General features: G+C 40.0%; 1 protein-coding gene across 12 annotated transcripts in view; it reads right to left on the bottom strand.

Annotated features, from left to right (window-relative positions):
- Positions 1 to 20046, bottom strand: part of CHD9 (chromodomain helicase DNA binding protein 9) — a 139422-nt gene extending 119376 nt beyond the window's left edge. For 5 of the 12 annotated variants that reach the window (XM_036275752.1, XM_036275750.1, XM_036275749.1 and 2 more), the window contains exons 1-2: positions 12252 to 12287; positions 422 to 2038 (exon numbers count right to left, since the gene is read on the bottom strand). In XM_036275752.1, coding sequence (XP_036131645.1) covers positions 422 to 1873 — 1452 coding nt within the window. In that variant the 5' untranslated portion in view covers positions 1874 to 2038; positions 12252 to 12287. Of the gene's footprint in view, positions 1 to 421; positions 2039 to 12251; positions 12288 to 19671; positions 19690 to 19908 lie in introns of those variants that run through there. The other 7 variants (XM_036275755.1, XM_036275754.1, XM_036275753.1 and 4 more) reach the window with 5 other exon arrangements.
- Positions 20047 to 22357: the final 2311 nt, after the last annotated feature.

Consider the following 22357-nt stretch of genomic DNA (forward strand, 5'->3'; position numbering starts at 1 on the left):
TTTAACTAGTTACCAACTAAGATCTTAAAAGTTTATCAATTTATATGAGCTTTTTACAGGAATATTAACTGTATGTCCATCATGTATGTAATAAAATGTTCTCAATCTATTGTTTTCCTTTTAATTATGGTTGTCATTTGTTTTTTACAATATATCTTTCTGTTAAAGGCAATCATAATTGAAAATTACAAGAGGTCTTAAAACCTTACAATTTTCTAAATATAAAAGTCCATTGCTCTGAGTACATCAATGAGTCACTTTCAAATATAAGACTGTTAAAGCAATAGAAACCTATATCAAAGTATACATATTCATTTAATAGAACTACTGAGTTGTACCAATTTTGATTACGTCTCATGAATTATTAACTCAGCGAGTAAAGGCCCACCACCCTAAACCAAATCACCAAGGAGCTACATACCTGTCGCTGTAAACATAGGCGATTTCTGTCATGTAAATGCTGATGATTAGAAAGTGATGCATGCCAACTCCGAGCCTGAGTATGAAACTGAGTTTGAGCCATATCAGCAGGTCGTGTCACGAGGTGTGAAGTAAAGTGCCGATCAAGGTCATGATCTAAAACATGACTTGAATTATCTTGCCCAAACGTTGACTCATCAAACTGGGGAAGGAGACCTTCCTGAAGGAGGTCTTCTGGGTCAAGTCCTGTGAATGGCTCAGTTTGAGACTCCACTTGATGAAGTAAATTCTCTTCTAAAGATGAAAAGCCATTAGTTTCTACATGATCATTGAAATGGCCCATTTGCGTGCCTGAGTCAACAGGATCCTGGAAGTTCATGTGCACAGGAGATAATTTTGAATTGCTGTAATTACCCTGAGGATGTGATGAATGCAACATTTGGAAATTACTTGAATTCAGTGATGTATTGGGATTTAGCATATGCTGAGAAGATTCTTGCTTGATTCCCCTATGTGGTGAAAAAGAATTACTTCCAGTAAAATCAGACAAAGACTGATTTGTATGATTGGGTGCAAGAACTGCAGAGGACTGAAGAAGACTATTTGGTGACACGTGATTACTGGAAAAAGAATAATGTGAAGAAAACTGCTGTGAGTTACTGACAGAACAAGAAGTCATATTTGGAGAAGGTCCATTAAAATTTCCTTCTTGCCGATTGCTACATTTGAGAAAGTGTACTGAAGGATTTGATGTTTGAGAAAATTGTTGCATCAAAAGAGACTGTTGTGAAGTCGATGCACTGGTAATCTGTGGTGGGTGGCTGACTCTGTGTGGATTAGAAACATTAACATCAAGAAAATTTTTAGACTGGCTGAGAGAATTTTGCCCTGGGTTAATATTATTTCTGTTTTGTTGCGAGCGCAGTGAAGTGCACTGTGTGTGTTGTTCATTGGCCTGAAATAAGGCAAAGTCATGGTGTGCCACAAAGCTTTTATTTTGATGCATAGAGTGAGAATGTCCTTGTTGGTGAAAAGGAGACCCATTTTGATTTGAAATGCTGGTAGCTGTTTGATGGCCCCACATTGGACTGCCATCTGCTACATCTGGAAATAAACCATTGGGTTGATTTTGGGGGTGGATCGGAGAACAATTAAACTGAGAGTGTGGAGATAACACATGTTCAGCTGGGCTACCAAAAGACTGATTAACTTGATGAAATTTCATTGAATCAAACTGATTTAACTGTTCATAATCAGTCATCTTCTGATGTGTTGGAGTACCCTGAACATGGTTCAATGAGTCTATGTGCAAAGGTTCAAATTCTGCACCCAAGTTCAGTTCATCAACTAGTGAAACAGGTCCTGGTTGTACAAATGCATCATCTGACAAACCTTCTAAGGTCTCACTAAAAAGATTGGCATCATCAAAAAAGTCCATCATTGGATCTGTCATCTTGAAAAGTTCAGTAACAATCTGGGCTATTCACTCCAAATGAAGTATATTCAGCGTCTCTGTAGTAGATATTACTGGATCATTTCCAATGGTCATCAACTAATTCGAAACTGGTCAATGTTCATTGCTGCTCTAGATAATGACATGTCATGATGTGTCAGAATCCTAGAAAAATAAGAACAAAAGCAATTAAAGTTTAATAATGAGTACTCATTAAAATTCTATAAAGTTTATATATGATTTAAAAAACATAAAACCTCAGTGTATAGTATTATCTGGTAGAATAATTTATTGCAAATAGCTCATTAATATCCCCTACAAGAAAAAGAAAACAAATGCTGGTGCAGGGGACATGACTATATGCATTTAAAAGTAATAATTCATATTACTTAATTTTGGAGTTCATACATTTTAATAGAATGTAGAGTAAACTTGAGAATGGTATGTCAGACTCTCTCCCATACCATGAAATGGCCATCATTCCCCAGCATCTCTAGTATGTATAAAATATATATGTATTATACTTTAGTTATGTCTTTTTAAGAAAGCTGACATGAGATCCTCTCAGATTAGTGTGTCGTGATCTTCTGCTCTAGACCTCTTGAGCAGATAAGTCTATTATTTCATAGGGTATATGTAAAAATGCTTCAAGGGCAATTGTATGCGGTCATAATGAGCTGTCCCAAAATGAGAAAAAGTTAGCCATCTAGTCAACTGACAAACAAGACAGACACGTAGTATATTGGAATGGCCCTCATACATATTGCTCCCATGCTCCTCATGCTCACCTACCATGAAAGATCAGCATTCCTGACAACCAAATAATTTAGACATCCATATAGCAAAACCAAGCACTTTCCTGTCAATATTTATGTTCATTACTCTGCCCTAAAGTCTCCCCCAATTAAATAATTTGGAATGTGTATGTTCTTTATTTTAGTTACTAAACTATGGAAATAAAAGTGTAATGACAATCAAGTGAGGCAAAAACAAAAGAGAAGCCGGGTTTAAGCAATAAACTAGTCTTAAATAGTCTCAAGAAAAAAAAATTATATTTACACACACACACACCCCCATATACACTATTTATGTGTGGGAAGGATCTACTAGGTTACTTGCTAATATAAAATGGCTAGCCAATATTGTTCCAGGCTTGTATCATTCTAAAGATCTTTACATTTATCTTCAGACAGACAGGAAGGGAGAGAGGGAGGAAGAGAGAGAGAGAAACATTGATGTGAGAGAAATATATCGAGTGGTTTCTACCCACTTGACCCCAACCAGGGCCAGGAACTTGACCCCAACCAGAGCCAGGAACAAACTACAACCAAGGTACGTGCCCTCAGTGGGAACCGAACCCAGGACTCTCTAGTCTTCAGGCTGACGCTCTAACCGCTGAGCCAAACCAGCCAGGGCTCATTCCAAACATTTTTAACAAAGGTATTTATGGTTTTCCCCCCACTGTCTTGCATAGGAAACTACAAATGAAGATTATTGCTAGTCTACATAATAGTTTATTCAAAAAACAACAAAGGTATAAGTTATTTTCATAACTCCTATTTTTGAGGTCCATATTAGGAATATAAATTTCCTAAACAAAATATCTGCTCACTATTTAAATGTAGAAATACTTTTGAAAATTCTGAGAAGTAAAAACTATCAAAATCTATATTAATTTTGCCTGGAAATGAACTTATTATCAATCAAAATGGTATCTAAGAGTTTTAACACAAATGCTTTTAGAAAAAAGTAAAATACAGAAAAAAAGAAAAATTTTTTTCTAGATTTTGTAATTGTGAGATCAAGCAAATGGAGGGCTATGCACTCTGAACTAAACAAAGTATTGGCCAAAAAATAATAATAATAAGGTAGGTTAAGTCACTTCTCTGGAACATATCTTGTATTCAGCTTTAGACTACAGATAGGGAACATCTATGTATACCTAAGACATTAATTAGGAAAGCAATGTCTTATGTTTTTACATAAATATAATTATCAAAAGAAAAATACAGAGAATACAATGAAAGTTACCAAATCAATATGCCAAAGGTACATCATTAGTTGATATAACATGAATTTAAAAATGCTGCCAATTAAACTATGAAACTGTAACATTTCAAATTTTTATTTTATAATTAATAAAATAACTTAAAAAAATCTCTTTAGCCTGGTAAGTGTGACTAATTGGATTGAGCATCAACCCATGGACTAAGAGGTCCTGGTTCAATTCCTGGTTAGGGCAAATGACTGCGATGCAGGCTTGATCCCCAGTAGGGGACATGCAGGAGGCAGCCAATAGATGTTTCTCTCTTATGTAGATGTTTCTATCTCTCTCCCTTAAAAATCAATGAAAACATATTACAAATAAATAAATAAATAAAATGTCTTTAGACTTTGACTTATTCCAAAGGATTTATCAAAATTCACTGGAGCCCGGCCAGTGTGGCTCAGTAGTTGAGTGCTGACCCATATACCAGGAGGTTGCTGGCTCAATTCCTGATCAGGGCACATGCTCAGTTTGTGGGCCCAAGCCCTGGTGGGGGGTGTGCAGGAGGCGGCTGGTTGATGTTCTCTCTCATCTATGTTTCTTTCTCTCTCCCTCTTCCTCTCCTTTCCTCTCTTTCTAAAATCAATAAAGGGGGGGGGGGGAACTCACTAGAAAAATAAAATAAAAATCCAAATATATCTATAACAAGTAAGAATGAATTTTAACTAAAAACTTCCCAACAACCCTTGTTGGTTTGGCTCAGTGGTTAGAGTGTTTGTCAGCTGAGGACCAATGGATCGCGTGTTCTTTTTTTTTTTTTATCCTCGCCGGAGGATATTTTTCCATTTTTTGTACGGATAGAGTGGGAGGGAGAGAGAGGAAGAGAGAGAGAGGGGGAAACATCGATGTGAAAGGGACACATCGAGTGGCTGCCACCCGCACGACCAACCAGGGCCGGGGACAAACTGCAACCGAAGTACGTGCCCTTAGCGGGAACCGAACCCAGGTCTCTCCGGACTGCAGGCCGACGCTTTAACCGCTGAGCCAAACTGGCCAGGGCGGGTCGCGTGTTCTATTCCAGTCAAAGGCATGTTCCTCGGCTGCTGTTTGCCCCTGGCCCTGATTGGGTTCCTGCATGAGGCACCCAGTGCATGTGTCTCTCTGGCATTGATGTTTCCCTCTCTCCCTCCCCTCACCACTCTATTTGAAAATAAATGGAAAAATATCCTCAGGTCAGGATTTAAAAAGAAAAAAGTAAAAAAAAAACACAAACACAAAAAAAAACCCCAGAAAACTCTCAACAAAGAAAAGCCTAGGACCAGATAGCTTTAATGGTGAATTCTACCAAATATTTAAAGAATTTACACCAGTCCTTCCCAAACTCTTCCACAAAAGTGAAAAGGTGGGAACAATTTGTAACTCATTCTGAGACCAACATTTTTCTGATACTGAAGCCATAGACATCATAAGTAAAAAGCAAAAACTCTAAAGATTAATTATTTCCTACGAATAGAGATGAAAAAAAATCATCAATAAAATACTATCAAACCAAATCCAGCAGCACAGTACACACACATACGATATACATCATGACCAACTGGGATTTACCTTAGGCATGTGAAGTTAATTCAATGTAAAAAATCAACATAATACATTATATGAATAGAATGAAAGAAAAAGCACATCATCATCAATAAATATAGAAGAAGTGTAACAAAATCTAACACCCTTCCTGTAAAAACACTCAATAAAAGAGGAATAGAAAGAAACTTCCTCAGCATGATAAAGGCCGTATATGAACAACCTATAGCTAACATCAAATTCAATGATAAAATAATGAAAGCTTTTGCTCTAAGATCAGGAACAAGACACTTTCACTACTTCTATTCAATATAGTACTGGAAGATCTAGCCATAAAAAATAGACAAAAATGTAAAATAAAAGGCATCCAAATTCTAAAGGAAGAAATACAACTATCTTTATTTAAAGATAACATGATCTTACAGAAAACTGTAAATACACACATACAAACTGTTAGAGCTAATAGACGGATTCAACAAAACTACAGGATACAAATCTATGCAGAAAAATCATATTTCTATAAGAAAGAAATCAACATTCCAAAAAGGAAACTGAGAAAACAATTCATTTACAGTATCATTAAAAGAATAAAATATTTAAGAATAAATTTAATGAAAGACAAGACATGGACACTGATAACAACAAAACCTTGCTAAAAGGAATTACAGTACATCTAAATAAATGAAAGACATTATTCTGTGTACAAAGACTGGTAGACTTACTACTGTTAAGATGATAATACTATCCAAAGAAATCTACAGATTCAATGTAATTCCCATCAAAATCCCAATGATTTTTTTTTAGAAATGAAAAGGCTCATCCTAAAATACATAAGCATTTTCAAAGGACCCAGAACCTAACTAATCTTTATAATAAAACTCTTAGAAGAAAACATAGGGCAAATCTTTATGACTTTGGATTTGGCAATGGTTTCTTAAATACAACACCAACAGTATGGTGTTAGAGAAAAAAAGAGATAAATCAGACTGCATAAAAATTAAAAACTTGGCCCGGCCAGTGTGGCTCAGTTGATTGTGTCAGTCAGCGGTTCGATTCCAGGTCAGGGCACATGCCTCTGTGTTAGACTCTATCATCAGTAAGAGGTGTGCAGGAGGCAGCTGATAGATATTTCTCTCTCTCCCTCTCCCTTCCCCTCTCTGTTAAGAAAATAAAATAAAAAACATTTTTAAAAACTTGTGCATCAAAGGGCACTATCAAGAGAGTAAAAAGACAAAAGGAAAATGGGACAAAAATTTGTAAATTGTATCTGATAAAGATTTAATATCCAGAATTTATAAAGAAGTCCCAAAATTTAGTACCCAATTTTAAAATGGACAAAGCTCTAACAGACATTTCTCCAAAGAAGTTATAGAAATGGTCAATAACCATCAAAACTCAGTATCAGTCATTAGGGAAATGTAAAGCAAAGTCACAATGAGATATTATTTCATACCTATGAGGGATGCTATAAATATTTTTTAAAAACTAGTGTTGGAGAGAACATGTAAAAATTGGAGCCCTGATAGAAATGTAAAATGGTACAGCCACTATGGAAAAGAATATGGTTCCTCAAAAAGTGAATCATAGAATTACCATATAACCCAGCAATTCTATGTCTAGGTATACAGGGTACACCCAAAAGAATTAAAAGCAGATATTTACATACAAATGTTCATAATAGCATTATTCTAACAGCCAAAAGTTGAAAATAATCCAGTGTCCATCAAGAAATGAATAAACAAAATCTGGTATATACATAAAATGGATTATTTAACCATAAAAGGGGGATGCAATTCTGATAACATGTTACAACACATGTGAACCTTGAAAACATTATGCTAAGTAAAAGAAGCAGACACAAATGGGAAAATATTGCATGAGTCTTCTTATATGAAATATCTAGAATAGACAAATTCCTAGAGACAGAAAGATTAGAAGTTACCACGGGCTGGAAAGAGGAGAAAGTAAAAAGTTATTTAATAAGCAGAGTTCTGTTAGGGTGATGAAAAGTTTTAGAAAATCTGAAAACAAATCATGGTGATGGTTGCATAATACTGTGAATAGAAATACTATTGAATAGTTCATGTAGTGGTTAAAACAGCCAATTTCATGTTATAGCTTACCACACACATAAAAGCCAGGCATGCTTCTTTCTCAAGGCCTCTGCACTTACTGAGTACACTCTTCCTTCATTTCATTCAGTTTTCTCAAAAGTAACTCTCTCAGTAAGGCCTTTTCTGAATTCATCAAACTTTCTCACATCTTCATTAATAATGTACAAGAAGTGCTCTATGCCCACAACATTGCTCCCCCACCACCCACCTTCCTCCACCTGATAATCTTTGAGATTACACTCAATACACTCAAGCTCTACCATCTCTAGGAAGCCTACACACACACACACACACACCCTCTCGAACTGGTAAGCACTCTTTTGTATGACACACCTTGTACACTGTATTATCATTAGTGGTCTACTTGTCTGTCTTCCCTACTAAATGTGATGAGTGTAGCAACTGGTTCTTATTCACTGGTGTATCCCTAACATTTACTAGTGTAATTTCTGGCACAGTAAATGTTCAAATGCTTTTAAGAATTAAAAAAAAATATCTGCCCTGGCTGGGTATCTCAGTTGTTTAGAGCATCATCCTGACAAACTAAAGTTGTGGTTTCTATCCCCAGTCAGGGTACATACAGGGATCAACCAATGAATGTATAAATAATTGGAACAAATCAATGTTTTTTTTTCCTCTCTCTCTCTCTCTCTCTCTAAAATCAATTTTTAAAAATGTTATATTATAAAGCAAAACAAAACCTCTTGATTCTTAATAGTTATTCCAAAAGTTGAGATTCAAAAGCATTCTTTTAAGCAATGTTTCATTTTTATTACTTTAAGAATGCCCCCACTGAACTGTACACTTTAAAATGTTAGCCCTGGCCCATTTGGCTCAGCAGTTAGAGCGTCGGCCTGTGGTCCAGAGAGACCAGGGTTCAGTTCCCGCTAAGGGCATGTACCTCACTTGCAGTTTGTCTCCGGCCCTGGTTGGTCGTGTGGGTGGCAGCCACTCGATGTTTCTCTCTCTCTCTCTCCCTCTCACTCTGTCTGAACAAAAAAATGAAAAAATGTCCTCAGGTGAGGATAAAAAAAAAATTAATAAATTTTGTCATATATATTTTCTCACACACACACAAAAAGCTCAGTGATACAATTTAAAGTTTAATTCCATTATCTGTCAGTCAAAGAATCCTACTTTCATTCATAAGTCATTCAACAAGGGGTCCTATAAGCATAGTAGAGCTTTGCAACTCTTCTGGTTAGGTTGGAATCCTGGCTTCATCACTTTATTAATTATGTATTCTATAAATCATTTAGTCAATTTGAAGTCCAGTTTCTTTATCTGTGAAATTCAGATTATAATAGTACTGATCTTGTAGAACTATTGTAAATAATCTGTATCAAGCACAGTGTTAACACTTTTCAAACTGTACTTCTTGGATTGCTGGGAAGGAAGAGAGGGCTATAGACCTCTCCAACTCCATTTCCTCCCCCCAAAAGATTCCACCCTGAATATTCTTATTTATTTTACAAATTGAGCTTTCAAATAGGAATTTTAAAAAACAAAGGATTCCTTGGTTAAAAGAATTGAAAACAACTCATCTAAATAGCAATCATCTATGCTTATATTAACATCTCCCTATGCAGATAGCCATTTACTAAATTCAATTACTTACATGTTGTTGGCATTCACACTTAATTTGAATCTCAAAGAAAGGTAAATCTTTAAAAACACAATGTCATCTCTATTCTTGGTAAAAATTATTTCAGGACAATTAATTTTGGGATGATACTGAAAATAGATTATAAGTTTCCTAGTTGTTACTGAGTTGGGTCTAGTTGTTTAATTGAAATAGTACTGAATATCATTTATACACATCACCAAATTAAGTATACATATATATTCTAAAGCAAAATAAATTTCAATGAATATGAAAGATAGGAAATTCATTTAAATGCATAATTTTCCAAAGTCTGAATGACATATACTAAAAACAGACCCAGCTTGATGATCACCATTTAACAGACAGGGTTGTTGCAGGGTTTAGAAATACATTAGAAGTTCCTAAGCTATAGTTAGGTGCTTAATAAATGTAGCTTTCCCTCTCAGACTTCTCTTTTCTGACTTTGAAAGAGCCTACAGTCTTTCATTCAAATTGTTCCATTACTGCTTGGCTTCTCCAGATTTTCTCAGGTTCTTTTGCTAATGCTGTCCCCTTCATCTCCTTCAATACCCTCATGACCATTTTAATTCACTCAGCACACCATATGGTATTCACACCACTGTAATTTTACCTCCATGGCCTCACTCAGTCCAATTAAATGAACATTTTCTGAATATCTATAATATTATGACTGGCACCTTAATACAAGGTTAGTGTCAACCTTTAACTTCAATGTGGTCCTTGCTTTTGTTGAGAAATGGTTAAATTCATTTCCCCATGTTTCTACGTTATCTCTTTGCAGTTATTTTATGTTTTCTCTCCCAAAGCCTTCAATCCTAACTTCCCTAATCTCACCCAAGGGCAATTTTGCTTCACTGTCTTCTGAGGTTTTCCAGTTGAAATTTACCAATCATCTTTTCAGAACCATGTATCTGTCTTTGTAGCTACCCCTTGTTTCTTCTAGCCATTCTCAGAAGAGTAAGCATGACTCTTCCCCAAAGATAAATCTTTCACTACTTAATACCATTCCATCTAGTCTTTAAAGGACTTATACCTACACACCTTCCATCTCTCTCTCTCTCTCTAGGATCTTCAATCATCCCCTTGCAATTCCCTGCTTCCCTTCTAACTTTAGAAATCAGCAGAACTCTCCTACCTTAGCAAAAATGTACAAACAAAATAATTTTATTTCTATCCTTCCAAGCATTGACAAATACTGAAAACAAGTGATCCACTGACTCCAATTTCCAAATACCCATTTGCCTGTTAACCTTTTGTACTTTAGTTTCATAAAATCACTGCAACTATATTTTTGAATATGACTAATAACTTAGAAGACAAACCTAAATGTTCTCTCAATCCCTATCTTTGACCACTAAGAAACACTAGCCAACACTAAACAAAGCAGAAGCTAAACTCAAATGCTATCATCTATATGAAGCCTCCAATCGTCTATGCACCCTATCATTTCATATACTATTTAGGTTTTCAATACTTAAAAGAATAAGGCCTATAACTGACTCATCTCAGGTACCCCCTACCACCCTGCTTGGCCCATAATAAAGCTGTAAAAATGTTTTCTGAACTCAGTTCAATTAACCACTCTTCCCTCTGGATATTCTCTTAGCTTCTCTGACACTACACTGTCTTGGAATTGCTTTCTTTGCTTATTTAAAATCATTTAATAGATACCAGTTTCTATGGAGTGATTTCATTTCCATCAAATCCACTTACGCGTCCGTCCGGCTGGTGTGGCTCAGTGGTTGAGCACTGACCCATGCACCAAGAGGTCACCAGTTCAATTCCTGGTCAGGACACATGACCAGGTTGTGGGACAAATCCCCAGTGGGGGGTGTGGAGGGGGTGGCTAATCAATGTTCTCTCTCACTGATGTTTCTATCTCTCTCTCCCTCTCACTTCTCTAAAAAATAAAAAAATTTTATTAAAAAAATCCACTTATGTAGTATTTCAAATTCAGTCAAATGTTGACACATCTTCCTCAATATAGTCTCTAAAATGTGATTTTACATTCAAATCCTGGAGAAACCCTATTCCATTTTTCTTGGAATACTATAAATTACCCCTTTACCCTTTTCTTACTACTGGTATAAAGCAAAGACATAAAACCTAATTTCTCCACCACTTTGAGACCATATAGCATCACATTTCCTTCTTGAAGTCTCTGATCAAAAGCATCCATCTTCTTCAAGATGTCTTTGATGAAGTTATAGATATGCATTTTTTCATTCTTCCCAAACTATACCCCCTAAAATAGTGTACTATTCACTCTATTTTATTTATTTATTTTTATTTATTTTTATCCTCACCCGAGGACATTTTTCGTTCAGACAAAGTGGGAGGGAGGGAGAGGAAGAGAGAGAGAGAGAGAGAGAGATATCCACGTGAAAGGGACACATCGAGTGGCTGCCACCCGCACGACCAACCAGGGCTGGGGACAAACTGCAACCGAGGTACGTGCCCTTAGCGGGAACCGAACCCGGGTCTCTCTGGACCACAGGCTGACGCTCTAACCGCTGAGCCAAACCGGCCAGGGCTATTCACTCTGTTAAAAACCATACATTTTTAAGGATCAAGAAAATAGTGTCTCTTGTTTGACTATAACTTTGAGAATGTAAAACTATGTTTTATTCTAATCTGCTGTAATTCAACAAGTACAAACAACATGGGCACTCCATTTTTGAACTAAAAATCTTTGTGTTGGCTATTGCATATTCCTTTCTATTATGTCTCATCCATGTAGAAATATCTATCCATCATCAAATATTCAACTTTTGAAATTAAAACAAGAGCACAACATTTTAAAAATATACTGGTATTTTAATCAAACCACGTAACTGAATGTGGAGGAACTGGCATTTTCTAACAGTGCTAAAAGGAGTGTACACTGCAACAAATTTGGAAAACTATATGGCATTGTTGCTAAAGTTGAACGTATGCAAACCTATGGCCAGTTTTTCCACTTGTAGTACTATCTACTCCAAAAGAATGTGCACACTTGTGCACCAAAACACTAGGACTGTTCATATTATTATTCATAACAGCCCAAAATTGAATCCATGTCCATCATACCTTTGAGTTAACAGCCATGAGAATGGATTACTCCTGAGTGGAAAAACACATATTAGTATCAGATATAATATAAAGCAAAAGCGCATATACATGACTCATTTACATGAAGCTGAAAAATAGGAAAATTGCTCTAGTTTTAGGAGTCAGCATAATGCTTACATCTGGGAAGGCTAAAAGAGTGTGAAAACTGGAAAGAAGTATGAGGGGGTTTCCTGGGTGTCAATACCAGTAACAATTGACCTGGGTGGTGGTTTCAGAGTTGTGTTTACTTTGTAGTAAGTCAGACAGCTATACTTTTATGATTTATACACGTTTCTGAATGTCCATTATAATTTAAATTTTAAAAAACCTAACTGGAATGAGATGAAGCATATAGATATAGATAAGAAGCACATAGGTAAGTAAATATAAATCACCATTTAGAGTATATGTTACTCATAAAAACATTGGTAAACAAATAAAGAATGGTCTCTGAACACACATGAGTAAACTCTGTATAGTACTGATTTCAACACATATACCAAAGCAAAAGTAATAAGAGTTATCTTATATTTGGATATACAGTGAATTCACTAAATTATGCAACCTCTGAAATAAAATATCCCCTAATACTAAAAACCTCAGGCAACTCAGTTTCTCTGACCATCAATTTCTTCATCTGTAAAACAAACTGAAATAAGTGCACCAAATCTATACTCTTGAATTCCTAGATTTGTTTTAGGTAAAGCTGTCCAGTTTCAGGAATAGAAGAAAAAGTTTTAATGAATAGATGTTTAATTTCCCCTTTTAAAGACAAATATCGCAAAGATAACATAACTTTAAATATAGAAAAAAATTGAATTGTAGACCGTTGATTCAATGGATAGGGGCAGAATGATTTTTAATTTACTCAAACTGTGATAAAGCACAAAATCTGAAAATAAAACAAACTTTATGAAAGATATATGACAACTAATGATTATCCCAATCATTTCCTTCATCTTATAAAAGGAACTAACAAGATATATTAGCAGTTATCTTTCAGATGCACAGATATCGATTTCCAATAGAATAAAATTTAATAAAATTTATACTGCTGCTGCTTAGTCAGGTAAACTAAACTGATATGACCAATGGACAAGAAAAATCATTTTTTTTCAGATTTCAAACCATGTTTCTTTGTTACAATAACATTTAAAATTATTGCTTTAAAAAGTCTTTAAGTACTATAATTTTTAAAAAAAACCTTAATATTCAGTTAGTTAACCTCAGCTAATAACCCCAGTTATAACAAACATCAGTATCTGTAACTAATTGATAAATAATAGCTACTAATGACCTGAGCCATAGTTTTTACTCATAAGTATCAGAAGTCTCATTAAAAATGATAAATTTAATACCAGGCTGCCTACAAGCTAATGCCTTTATTTAAAAAAAAATTTTTTTTTCTTTATTGATTTTTAGAGAGAGAGGATGGACGGAGAGGGAGAGATAGAAACACTGATGGAGAGAACATCGATTGGCCGCCTACTGCAAGCCCCCCACCGGGGATTTGGCCCACAAACTGGGCATGTTCCCTGTCTGGAATGGAACTGGCTGGCGACCTCTTGGTGTATGGGATGACCCTCAACCTCTGAGCCACATGGGCCAGGCACAAGCTAATGCCTTTAAAGCGTGCTACTTTCCTGAGAACATCGAAACCACAAGACTTCTGTATTCTGCATTATCACCCAAATAATATGTAAACCCATCTAATACTAGACTCAATTTTTTTCTCAAACCTTCATGTTTAATATAATCTATATTAATATTCACAAACTTTCAAAAACTGAAATGCACTCTTAAAAGGTAACATCATTTCAGTTTCTAATTCTTCTAACATAAATATGAAGCTTGCTTCTTCCTCTCAAAACACACACACTATGAATGTCATAGTATGGTATCACGCATATAGCTAAACTTATCCTGACACACCTATCACTAAGATAAAGGCAGTCCCCATCCTCTAAAGCACTTGTTTGAGGATGGTGCTCAAAACTTCCTTTCTTGTCCAACAGTATTTCCCCTTGTCCGCATTTCAGTAGATCTCATCACAATCTATCTAGTTCAAATCAGGAAACTGAAGGTCATTTTTTTTTTTTTTTTTTTATCCTCACCCGAGGACATTTTTTGTTCAGGTAGAGTGGGAGGGAGAGAGAGGGAGAGAGAGAGAGAGAGAGAAACATCGATGTGAAAGGGACACATCGAGTGGCTGCCACCCGCACGACCGACCAGGGCCGGGGACAAACTGCAACCAAGGTACATGCCCTTAGCGGGAACCGAACCTGGGTCTCTCGGGACCACAGGCTGATGCTCTAACCGCTGAGCCAAACCGGCCAGGGCCTGAAGGTCATTTTTGATACCTTTCCTATAACGTCCAATCCATCATGAAGTTGTCATTTCCTTACTATTCCTATCTCCTCTGTCTCTCTCTATCAAATCAAATTACACTTACACACACATATCCCTTTCCTTCATCTCTACATATTCTACCCTAGTTGTAGCTAGCATCATGTGTTACTTCAACTATAAGTACAATGTCTTCGCTTTCACTCTTGCTTTTCCCAATCCATTCTCAAAGTGATACTTTTAAGTATTAAATTAAAGCATGTAACTCCTTTGTTTCAAAATCTTCAATGACTGCAATGTCCTTAGTAAAACCCAAGTCTTTAACAGGTCCTGCAATGCCCTGTATAGTCTGTTTGCTGCCTATCTCATTCCATCTTCCATGGTTTTCCTCATAATGCTCCTTCCACCCTGAATTTCTTTCATTTATTCCAACATATTAAGCATTTCTTGTTTTCATACATATTTTTCTCTTTCAAAAAACTTTCCCTATCTGGCTTCTTCTTCATGTCTTAACATAAGTAGCACCACCTGACAGAGGCCTTTTGTGACCACACAATCTAAAATCCTGCCCATTTTTCTCTCATAGCACCCTGTTCTCTTTCTTTATTGAATTCATCACAAGTTGTAATTTTACATTTGTTTATTTACTTATTCATTATCAATTTCCACTATTAGACTGTAGATTCTACCTAGGCAGGGTTCATTTAAAATGTTATATATAATACATCAATAAAGGGAACACTTAATAAATATATATATATTTTTTAGGTTAATTGCTATATTTATTTTTATTTTTTTTAATGAATTATTTATTTTTTTTTTTTGTTACAGATATTTTACCTTTTTACCCATTGGCACCCCCACCCCACCCCACCTCCGCCCTGTCCCCAGCTTAGTTGTCCATGTCCATTGGTCATGCATACATGCATATAAGTTCTGTGGTTTATCTCTTCCCACCCCCCACCCCTTCTGAGGGATGTCAGTCTGTGCCCTACTTCCGTGTTTCTGGGTCTACTGTTAGTTCTATGTGTTTTTGTTTTTACCCTCACTCGAGGACATTTTTTCCATTTTTTTTGCTAGATAGAGTGGGAGGGAGAGAGAGGAAGAGAAAGAGAGAGAAACATCGACATGAGAGGGACACATCGAGTGGCTGCCACCCAATCAGGGCCGGGGTTAATAAATATTTTTAATGAATGGATGGATGTGAATGACCTGGAGTCCAGAGAACAAATTACAACTGAAAGTAATTTCCCCTTCTCTAGGTCTCCTATTTGTCACTTGATCAGCTTTATAAAGGAGAGCAAAAAGTGTTCCTGCAAACTTAAAGGCAATACAATAGAGGGAATGTCAGAAAGTTGTACATGTCAAGTTAGTGAGACAAATAATAATGCTATGATCTCATTGGCAGGAGAAATCTGTAAGGGTCACAATGACAAGAGATGGTTTTATTCACAAGGTAGAATTTGACCTGAGTATTCACAGAATGGTAAAATTTGGACAGTGAAGTCAAAAGAAAGTAAGCAGAGATATCCAAGTGTTAGAAGACAGCTATAAAACTGTAATGTGCCAACTTGTATTTACAAAATAAGTAAAAGCTAAATCTATATTGCGGTTAAGACATGTTAATCATGTTAAGACTATAATAGCTACAAAACATTTAAAAGGTTACAATAAAATCATTTTATCTCCCCAGTGTCCATGAACCTCTTCAGATTCCAATCTTTGGCTTTTAAAGTTTTTCAAACATTTATGACAACATGTTCTAATAAATTAGTTTTCATAATTCAGGTTCACTCTGACCATCTGTCAAGTTTCCATATTCTTACATACGTTCTTTATTCTCTATACTAATACCTGATGAAATATCCCAGTAGATCTATTCATTTCAGTCATATTTATTTTCCTTTATAGACTGACATCTCCAAGAGTTCATCTTTTCTTCTCTGTCAAAGTATTTAGTTAACTTTTACTTCTATTACATTTACATCACTTCTAACCCTTTAGAAAGTCTAAAGTGTTCAAATGTACCAAAGTTTTTATTTTACAATTGATAGAAGCTTCAATAGATTTCACTTCTAAATCTCCAATGCTACTTTCAGTGGATACATTAAACCTCCCTTCAGTTCTTTCTTGTTTCCATAGATGAAGTGCCAAGGTCTAGTTCAAGCCTTACAGAAAGCATTCAGTTTCACTAGATAAGAGGTTTAGATTTATAAGTTTCTAAAGATACTTATGACTTCATTAATCTCATACTGTCATGGGCTTCTTCCATTGACAACACTGTTTCCTATCTTTATTCATACCTACTGACTTGAAGTTATTCTTTTAAAAACGTTCTTTTCAGCCCTGGCCAGTTTGGCTCAGCGGTTAGAGCGTCAGCCTGCGGTCCAGAGAGGCCTGGGTTCGGCTAAGGGCCCATACCTCCGTTGCAATTTGTCCCCGGCTCTGGTTGGGTTGTGTGGGTGGCAGCCGCTTGATGTGTCCCTTTCACATCGATGTTTCTCTCTCTCTCTCTCTCCCACTCTATCTGAACAAAGAATGGAAAAATGTACTCAGGTGAGAATAAAACAAACAAACAAACATTCTTTTCAGGTAAGGCCAACTATATATACCACTATTTATTTCAAAACCTCTGTATTTCCTTATACTTCAATCCAAAAATAATTTCAGAGGGCAGATTTCATGTAATACTTAGAATCACAGAATTGCAAAACTGGAGAAAAACTAAGGTTCACAGAGGTTAAGAAACTTGACTATAGCTACAGTGTGGGCAGTTCAAGAGAGTCTCCCCAAGATGTGCCACTCTGGCATACACATTATTTTGAGCTGAAAATAAACCTAACAAATTCTGGTAGAGTTTCTACCTCCCCCTTTCCTTCCTTAAGAGATTCAGATGGCAAAACCTTCAGGAAGGAAAACTTAGCATAAACCCCTTAGCATATTCACTTTACCACATATGAATTAAGTATAGGTAGACAGCAAAGATCCATGCAAAAATCAGTTCACTAGATTCCCCTCTGACCCATTGTTTGAGTTGCCTAGAGAGAATGTGTTTGCCACTTTCTGGGCTACCTGTGAATTGCCCATTTCCCCTTTGAAATCTCAGCTACTTCCCCTGCTTCTCCTTTGTCCAAAATGACATATCTAACTTATTTGTCTCCCAGTCTTTGGAAATTTTCATGCTTATGTGGCTTTCCCATGCACTTGTATTACACTCTGATTTTCTTATGTTAGTCTGCTGTATGTTATTTGAATTATTGACCAGCCACAGGTACTAAAAGGGTAAGGGGAAAGTTTTCCCAGCCCCAACAAAAGCAAGTAAAGTGACAAAGTCCTGATTCTCTCCAATCAGCACTCCTTCCAAATCAAGAAGGCTCTACTGGTTACACCAGCACAATGTTTTCTTTCCTAATGCTTTTTCCTATGTCCTTAGGACAACATCTTTTTCTAGTTAATCAATCACAAGGTTTTGTTTTTTAACTCTACAAAAGCCACTCTCCTAAAAACTTTTAAAGGATGACAAAGATACTAGAACTAAACCTGAGAAGCAACTTTCTTCCCAGAACATGTCTATATTACAAGATATGTGATTTATATGAAACTTCCTAAGGACTAAGACCTACCAACACTTTCTAGTACGCTACAGGATTTAATGTGAAGTGTGAAAGCAACAGGAGCAGAAACAGAAAAGTCTTGGAAGAGAGAAACACAGGCTTAAAATATCTATTGCAGGTATTTTTCATTTAACACATATTTATCAATTATCATATGGAAGGCGATTGCTGCCTGCTATTAGCAAAAAGTCACGTTTAAATTCAAGTTCTGTAAATCCAACAGGAAAAAAACAGTATGTTCATCCTTCTGCATTGCAAACACGCGCGCAAACACACACACCCACCAGCCCTCCCTCTGCAATATGGAATCCCCCTTCTTTACATTCATGTGTTTGCAGAACTAGTGGTCTTTTAAAAAGTCCTCGTATAAGTATGCACAGGGCACAGTAACATTACACAAGACAAACCCTCTTTTCCACTTAAGATCATAGCTGCTTAAATAGAACTGGAGATTTGAAATCAGAGACAAAGGTGAAAAGTAGCGTGAAAAACTGAAAAACTAAACTGTGATAGTGCTTTTATTAATGAAGATACACTTTATTTAGTACGGAGGAATAAAAGTCATATTAGTGTCAAATCCCAGACTTCCAAGAGAGTAACTGTGAAACACTGTTAATGTCACAATTTTAAAAAGTTTTTGTCTACTTTGGTTCTGAAAAGTTTTATTTTTCTTAAAAGGAAAAGAAAAAAGAAAAAAAAAAAGCTAAACAAATCCAAAAAAGGAACAAACAGAAACCACTGAGCTGGCGACTGCTAAACGCCAATAAGACACCAGGCTTTCCGGGTCGCGCTGGCTTTGGGATGAAGTCCGCGCAGCGAGCCCGGGAACCACCCATCAGTCCCACGCCCGGAGCCCGGAGCCCGGAGCCCGCAGCGGCAGCAGCGGCGGGTCCGGGCCGCTGCAGGCACGGAGAGGCCCTGGGGCGACGATCGCAGGGAAGACAGTGAGGTCGTAACCCGGAGGCCGGGCCTGGGAAAGCGCCGGGGGCGTCCGGGGCTCGGGGGCACCAGCGCCCGCGCGGGACGCCCTGTCATGAGTCACGGAGGCGAGAAGGCAGGCGGGCGGGGAAGGAGGCTGCAGGATGGAGGGAAGCCCGGCTCTCGGGAGGGACGCGAGCAGACGGGAGGCCGCGACCTCACGCGGGGCGGGGAAGGGGAGCCCTGCCCACCCTGCCCTCTCCTCCTCCCGACGCAACAGGCACGGCGGTCGGGTCCCGACCCCAGGGGCTGGGGCTGCGGGGAGGGGGCAGCCCGCAGCCATGACAGGCGCGGGGCGGGCCGCGGGCTGGCTGGGCCGCACGTGCGGGCAGCGCCCCCTCCCCGGCCTCCCGGCGCGCCCGCCCGTCCCCGGGCGCGGGCCCCTCAGCTCCGGCGGCGCGGCCCGGCCAGCCCCGACCCTCCACCCCCACCCCGGCCGAGCGGCGGCGGCACGTACTCACCGCCGCCCGCTGGCTCCCGGGCTTCGCCATGACTGAGGCGCCCCCGCCGCCCCCCGCCTCGACCGAGACTGACACGCGCGGCTGGCCGGGCGGGGGCGGCCTCCGGCGACCACCCGGCTGACAGAACCCGCCCCCGCCTCTCCCCACCAGTTGAGCAGCGGCCGCTGCCCCGCGGAGCCCCCGGGCTCCCTCCCCTCGCCTGGGGCGCGGGTGGCAGCGGCGGGCGGCGGCACTTACCGGCGGCGCGGCCAGGCCCCCCTGTCAGCGCGGGGCCGGGAGGGAGAGAAGGGAGGAGTGAAGGGGCACCGCCTCCCCCGCGCCGCCACGCACCCGCCTGATTGGCCCAGTGCACTCCCCCAGCGCGACCCCACCAGCCCCTGCGAGCGGCACTCCAGCAGCACCGGCGCCTTATTTGCATATTTGTGCCCGCGCCGCTGATTGGCCCGCGCTCCGAGGGGCGGCCGTGACCGCTGCGGCTCCTGCGGGCGCTCCTGCTGCGTCCGAGGACCCGGGAGGGAGGATCCCCTTCTCTGCTCCGCTCCCCTCCGCCCGGCCGACCTGGGGTGGAGGGCGGCGGGAGGCGGGGTCGCCGCCCTGCTCCAACATGGCCCCGCCGCGCCGCGCCGCCGACCCAATCGCTGGAGCGGTTACTCCAGGAGCCCCGCGGCCTTGGGGCGGGGAAGTGTGGGGGCCGGGCGCCCTCTGGCCGGAGCGCGGGGCAGTGCAGCGGCCCGGGTTCCCCTCCCGCCCCGCCGTGGCCGCCACGTCAGGCCGCGCCCTCGCGGCGGCCTCTCCCCTGCCCGCGGCCCCGCCGCCACGTCAGGCCGGCGGGCACGCCCCGGCCCCAGCTGACCAGTGGCGGGGTCGGCGTCGAGGTCACTCACACGCTGGGCATCTCCCCGCCAGCTCGTGTCGGCCGAGCAGCCACGAGGACAGAGCCTCCCTTTCACACGGCCGTGGATTCGGCCCCACGTTGTCCTTTCGCTCGGGAACCCCAGTGACACGCCTGTGCGGTGAAATTGAGAGTGGGGACAGCGCCGCCATGGTGATGCGACGATCAGTCCAGGTGCCCAGCACCTGCCGTGCCCAGGCCCCGGCTCAGGGGAGCCCCAGCCCGGAGTCCTGGTCTGGCGACCGCGTGCCCCCCAAATGCTGGGGAGCTGGGGCCAAACCTCGACTCCCCAGGTTCCGGCCCGCGCTCTAAATGGCACACCTCTGCCCTGGCGGTTTGGCTCAGGGTCAGAGCGTCGGCCTGCGGTCCAGACAGACCCGGTTCGGTTCCCGCTAAGGGCACGTACCTCGGTTGCAGTTTGTCCCTGGCCCTGGTTGGGCCGTGCGGGTGGCAGCCACTCGATGTTTCTCTCTCTTCCTCTCTCTCCCTCCTACTCTATCTGAACAAAAAATGAAAAAATGTCCTTGGGTGAGGATTAAAATAAAATAAAATAAATTGCACACCTCTGAAGGCAGAGAAAGAACAAATGAAGAAGGCAAAACAAGAGGGGAAGGACGGCACTGGTCTAGTAGGGGGCGTACTGGAAAAAGCCACTGTCTTATGAAGGCGTGCCAGTCAGTAATCAACCGAGGGACCTACATTAAATCAACGTGTCCCAGGGTCTCGGTTTTCCCTTCTGCAAAATGAAGAGGAAGGACAATTTTTCTAAAAGTCTTCCAGCTCTACAATGCTTTGGGTCTGTCCCTGGCTAGTTTGGCTCAGCGGTTAGAGCGTCGGCCTGCGGTCCAGAGAGACCGGGGTTCGGTTCCCGCTAAGGGCGCGTGCCTCAGTTGCAGTTTGTCCCTGGCCCCAGTTGGGGTTGTGTGGGTGGCAACCACTCCATGTGTCCCTTTGACGTTGATGTTTCTCTCTCTCTCTCTCTCTCTCTCTCTCTCTCTCTCTGGAAAAAAAAAAATGCTTTGGGTCCATCTTTTGGGCCCTAAGCTGGCTTTAACACCTAATTAAAACTTGAAAACCCGTATTAGCATGAGAGACAGACAAAATGATGGGATGTTAGAACTTCAATCATCCTACCTTAAGTTTGTTTGAAACTCTACAGGTTCAAATCCAGCCTGGGCAACATTTAGCACCCACCTTAGAGTTGACAGAAATCTCTTGAATTTCAGTCTGCAAGAAGCCTACAGCAGGTTCGCTGCCTTTTTATACCTGACCAGAATGGAATGGCTGCTGTATACAGTGCTAGTTGCCAAGTCATTTCATTCTTTCTATTCCCCATAAGACCCTCAAGAGTAGATGACACAAGTCTATTTAATTGAGATAGAGAAAGGACTGGGAGCAAACCCTGCTGAGAGACAAGTTACAATTACAGCTTTGATTCCCCTCAAAGATACTTAATAACAACCACATACTAGGATAAGAATGCACAGAAACAGCTCCCTACACTACTTATTTAAATACTGCTTTCGTTTGCAAATGTAACCTGTTGAGTCAAATTGAAGGCCAGAAACATCTCATTTATCTGGCATCCTAAGAGAAGAAGCTATCCCTTAGAAATGAAATCTTTAGCTGCTTTAGAGAACTTTTCTCCTCAAGAAAACGAATGTTTTCTTGAATACCGCCCTTTGGAAATTACTTAAACTTGGTGGTCATCATCATTATTAACACTGTTGTATTCTATTATGATCAATGATTGCCCTCAAAAGTATGTAGGTCTGTTTGTCCCCCATAATAAAT

Source organism: Molossus molossus, unplaced genomic scaffold, assembly GCF_014108415.1.
Source record: "Molossus molossus isolate mMolMol1 unplaced genomic scaffold, mMolMol1.p scaffold_m16_p_21, whole genome shotgun sequence".
In the NCBI taxonomy this organism is placed as follows: Eukaryota; Metazoa; Chordata; class Mammalia; order Chiroptera; family Molossidae; genus Molossus; species Molossus molossus.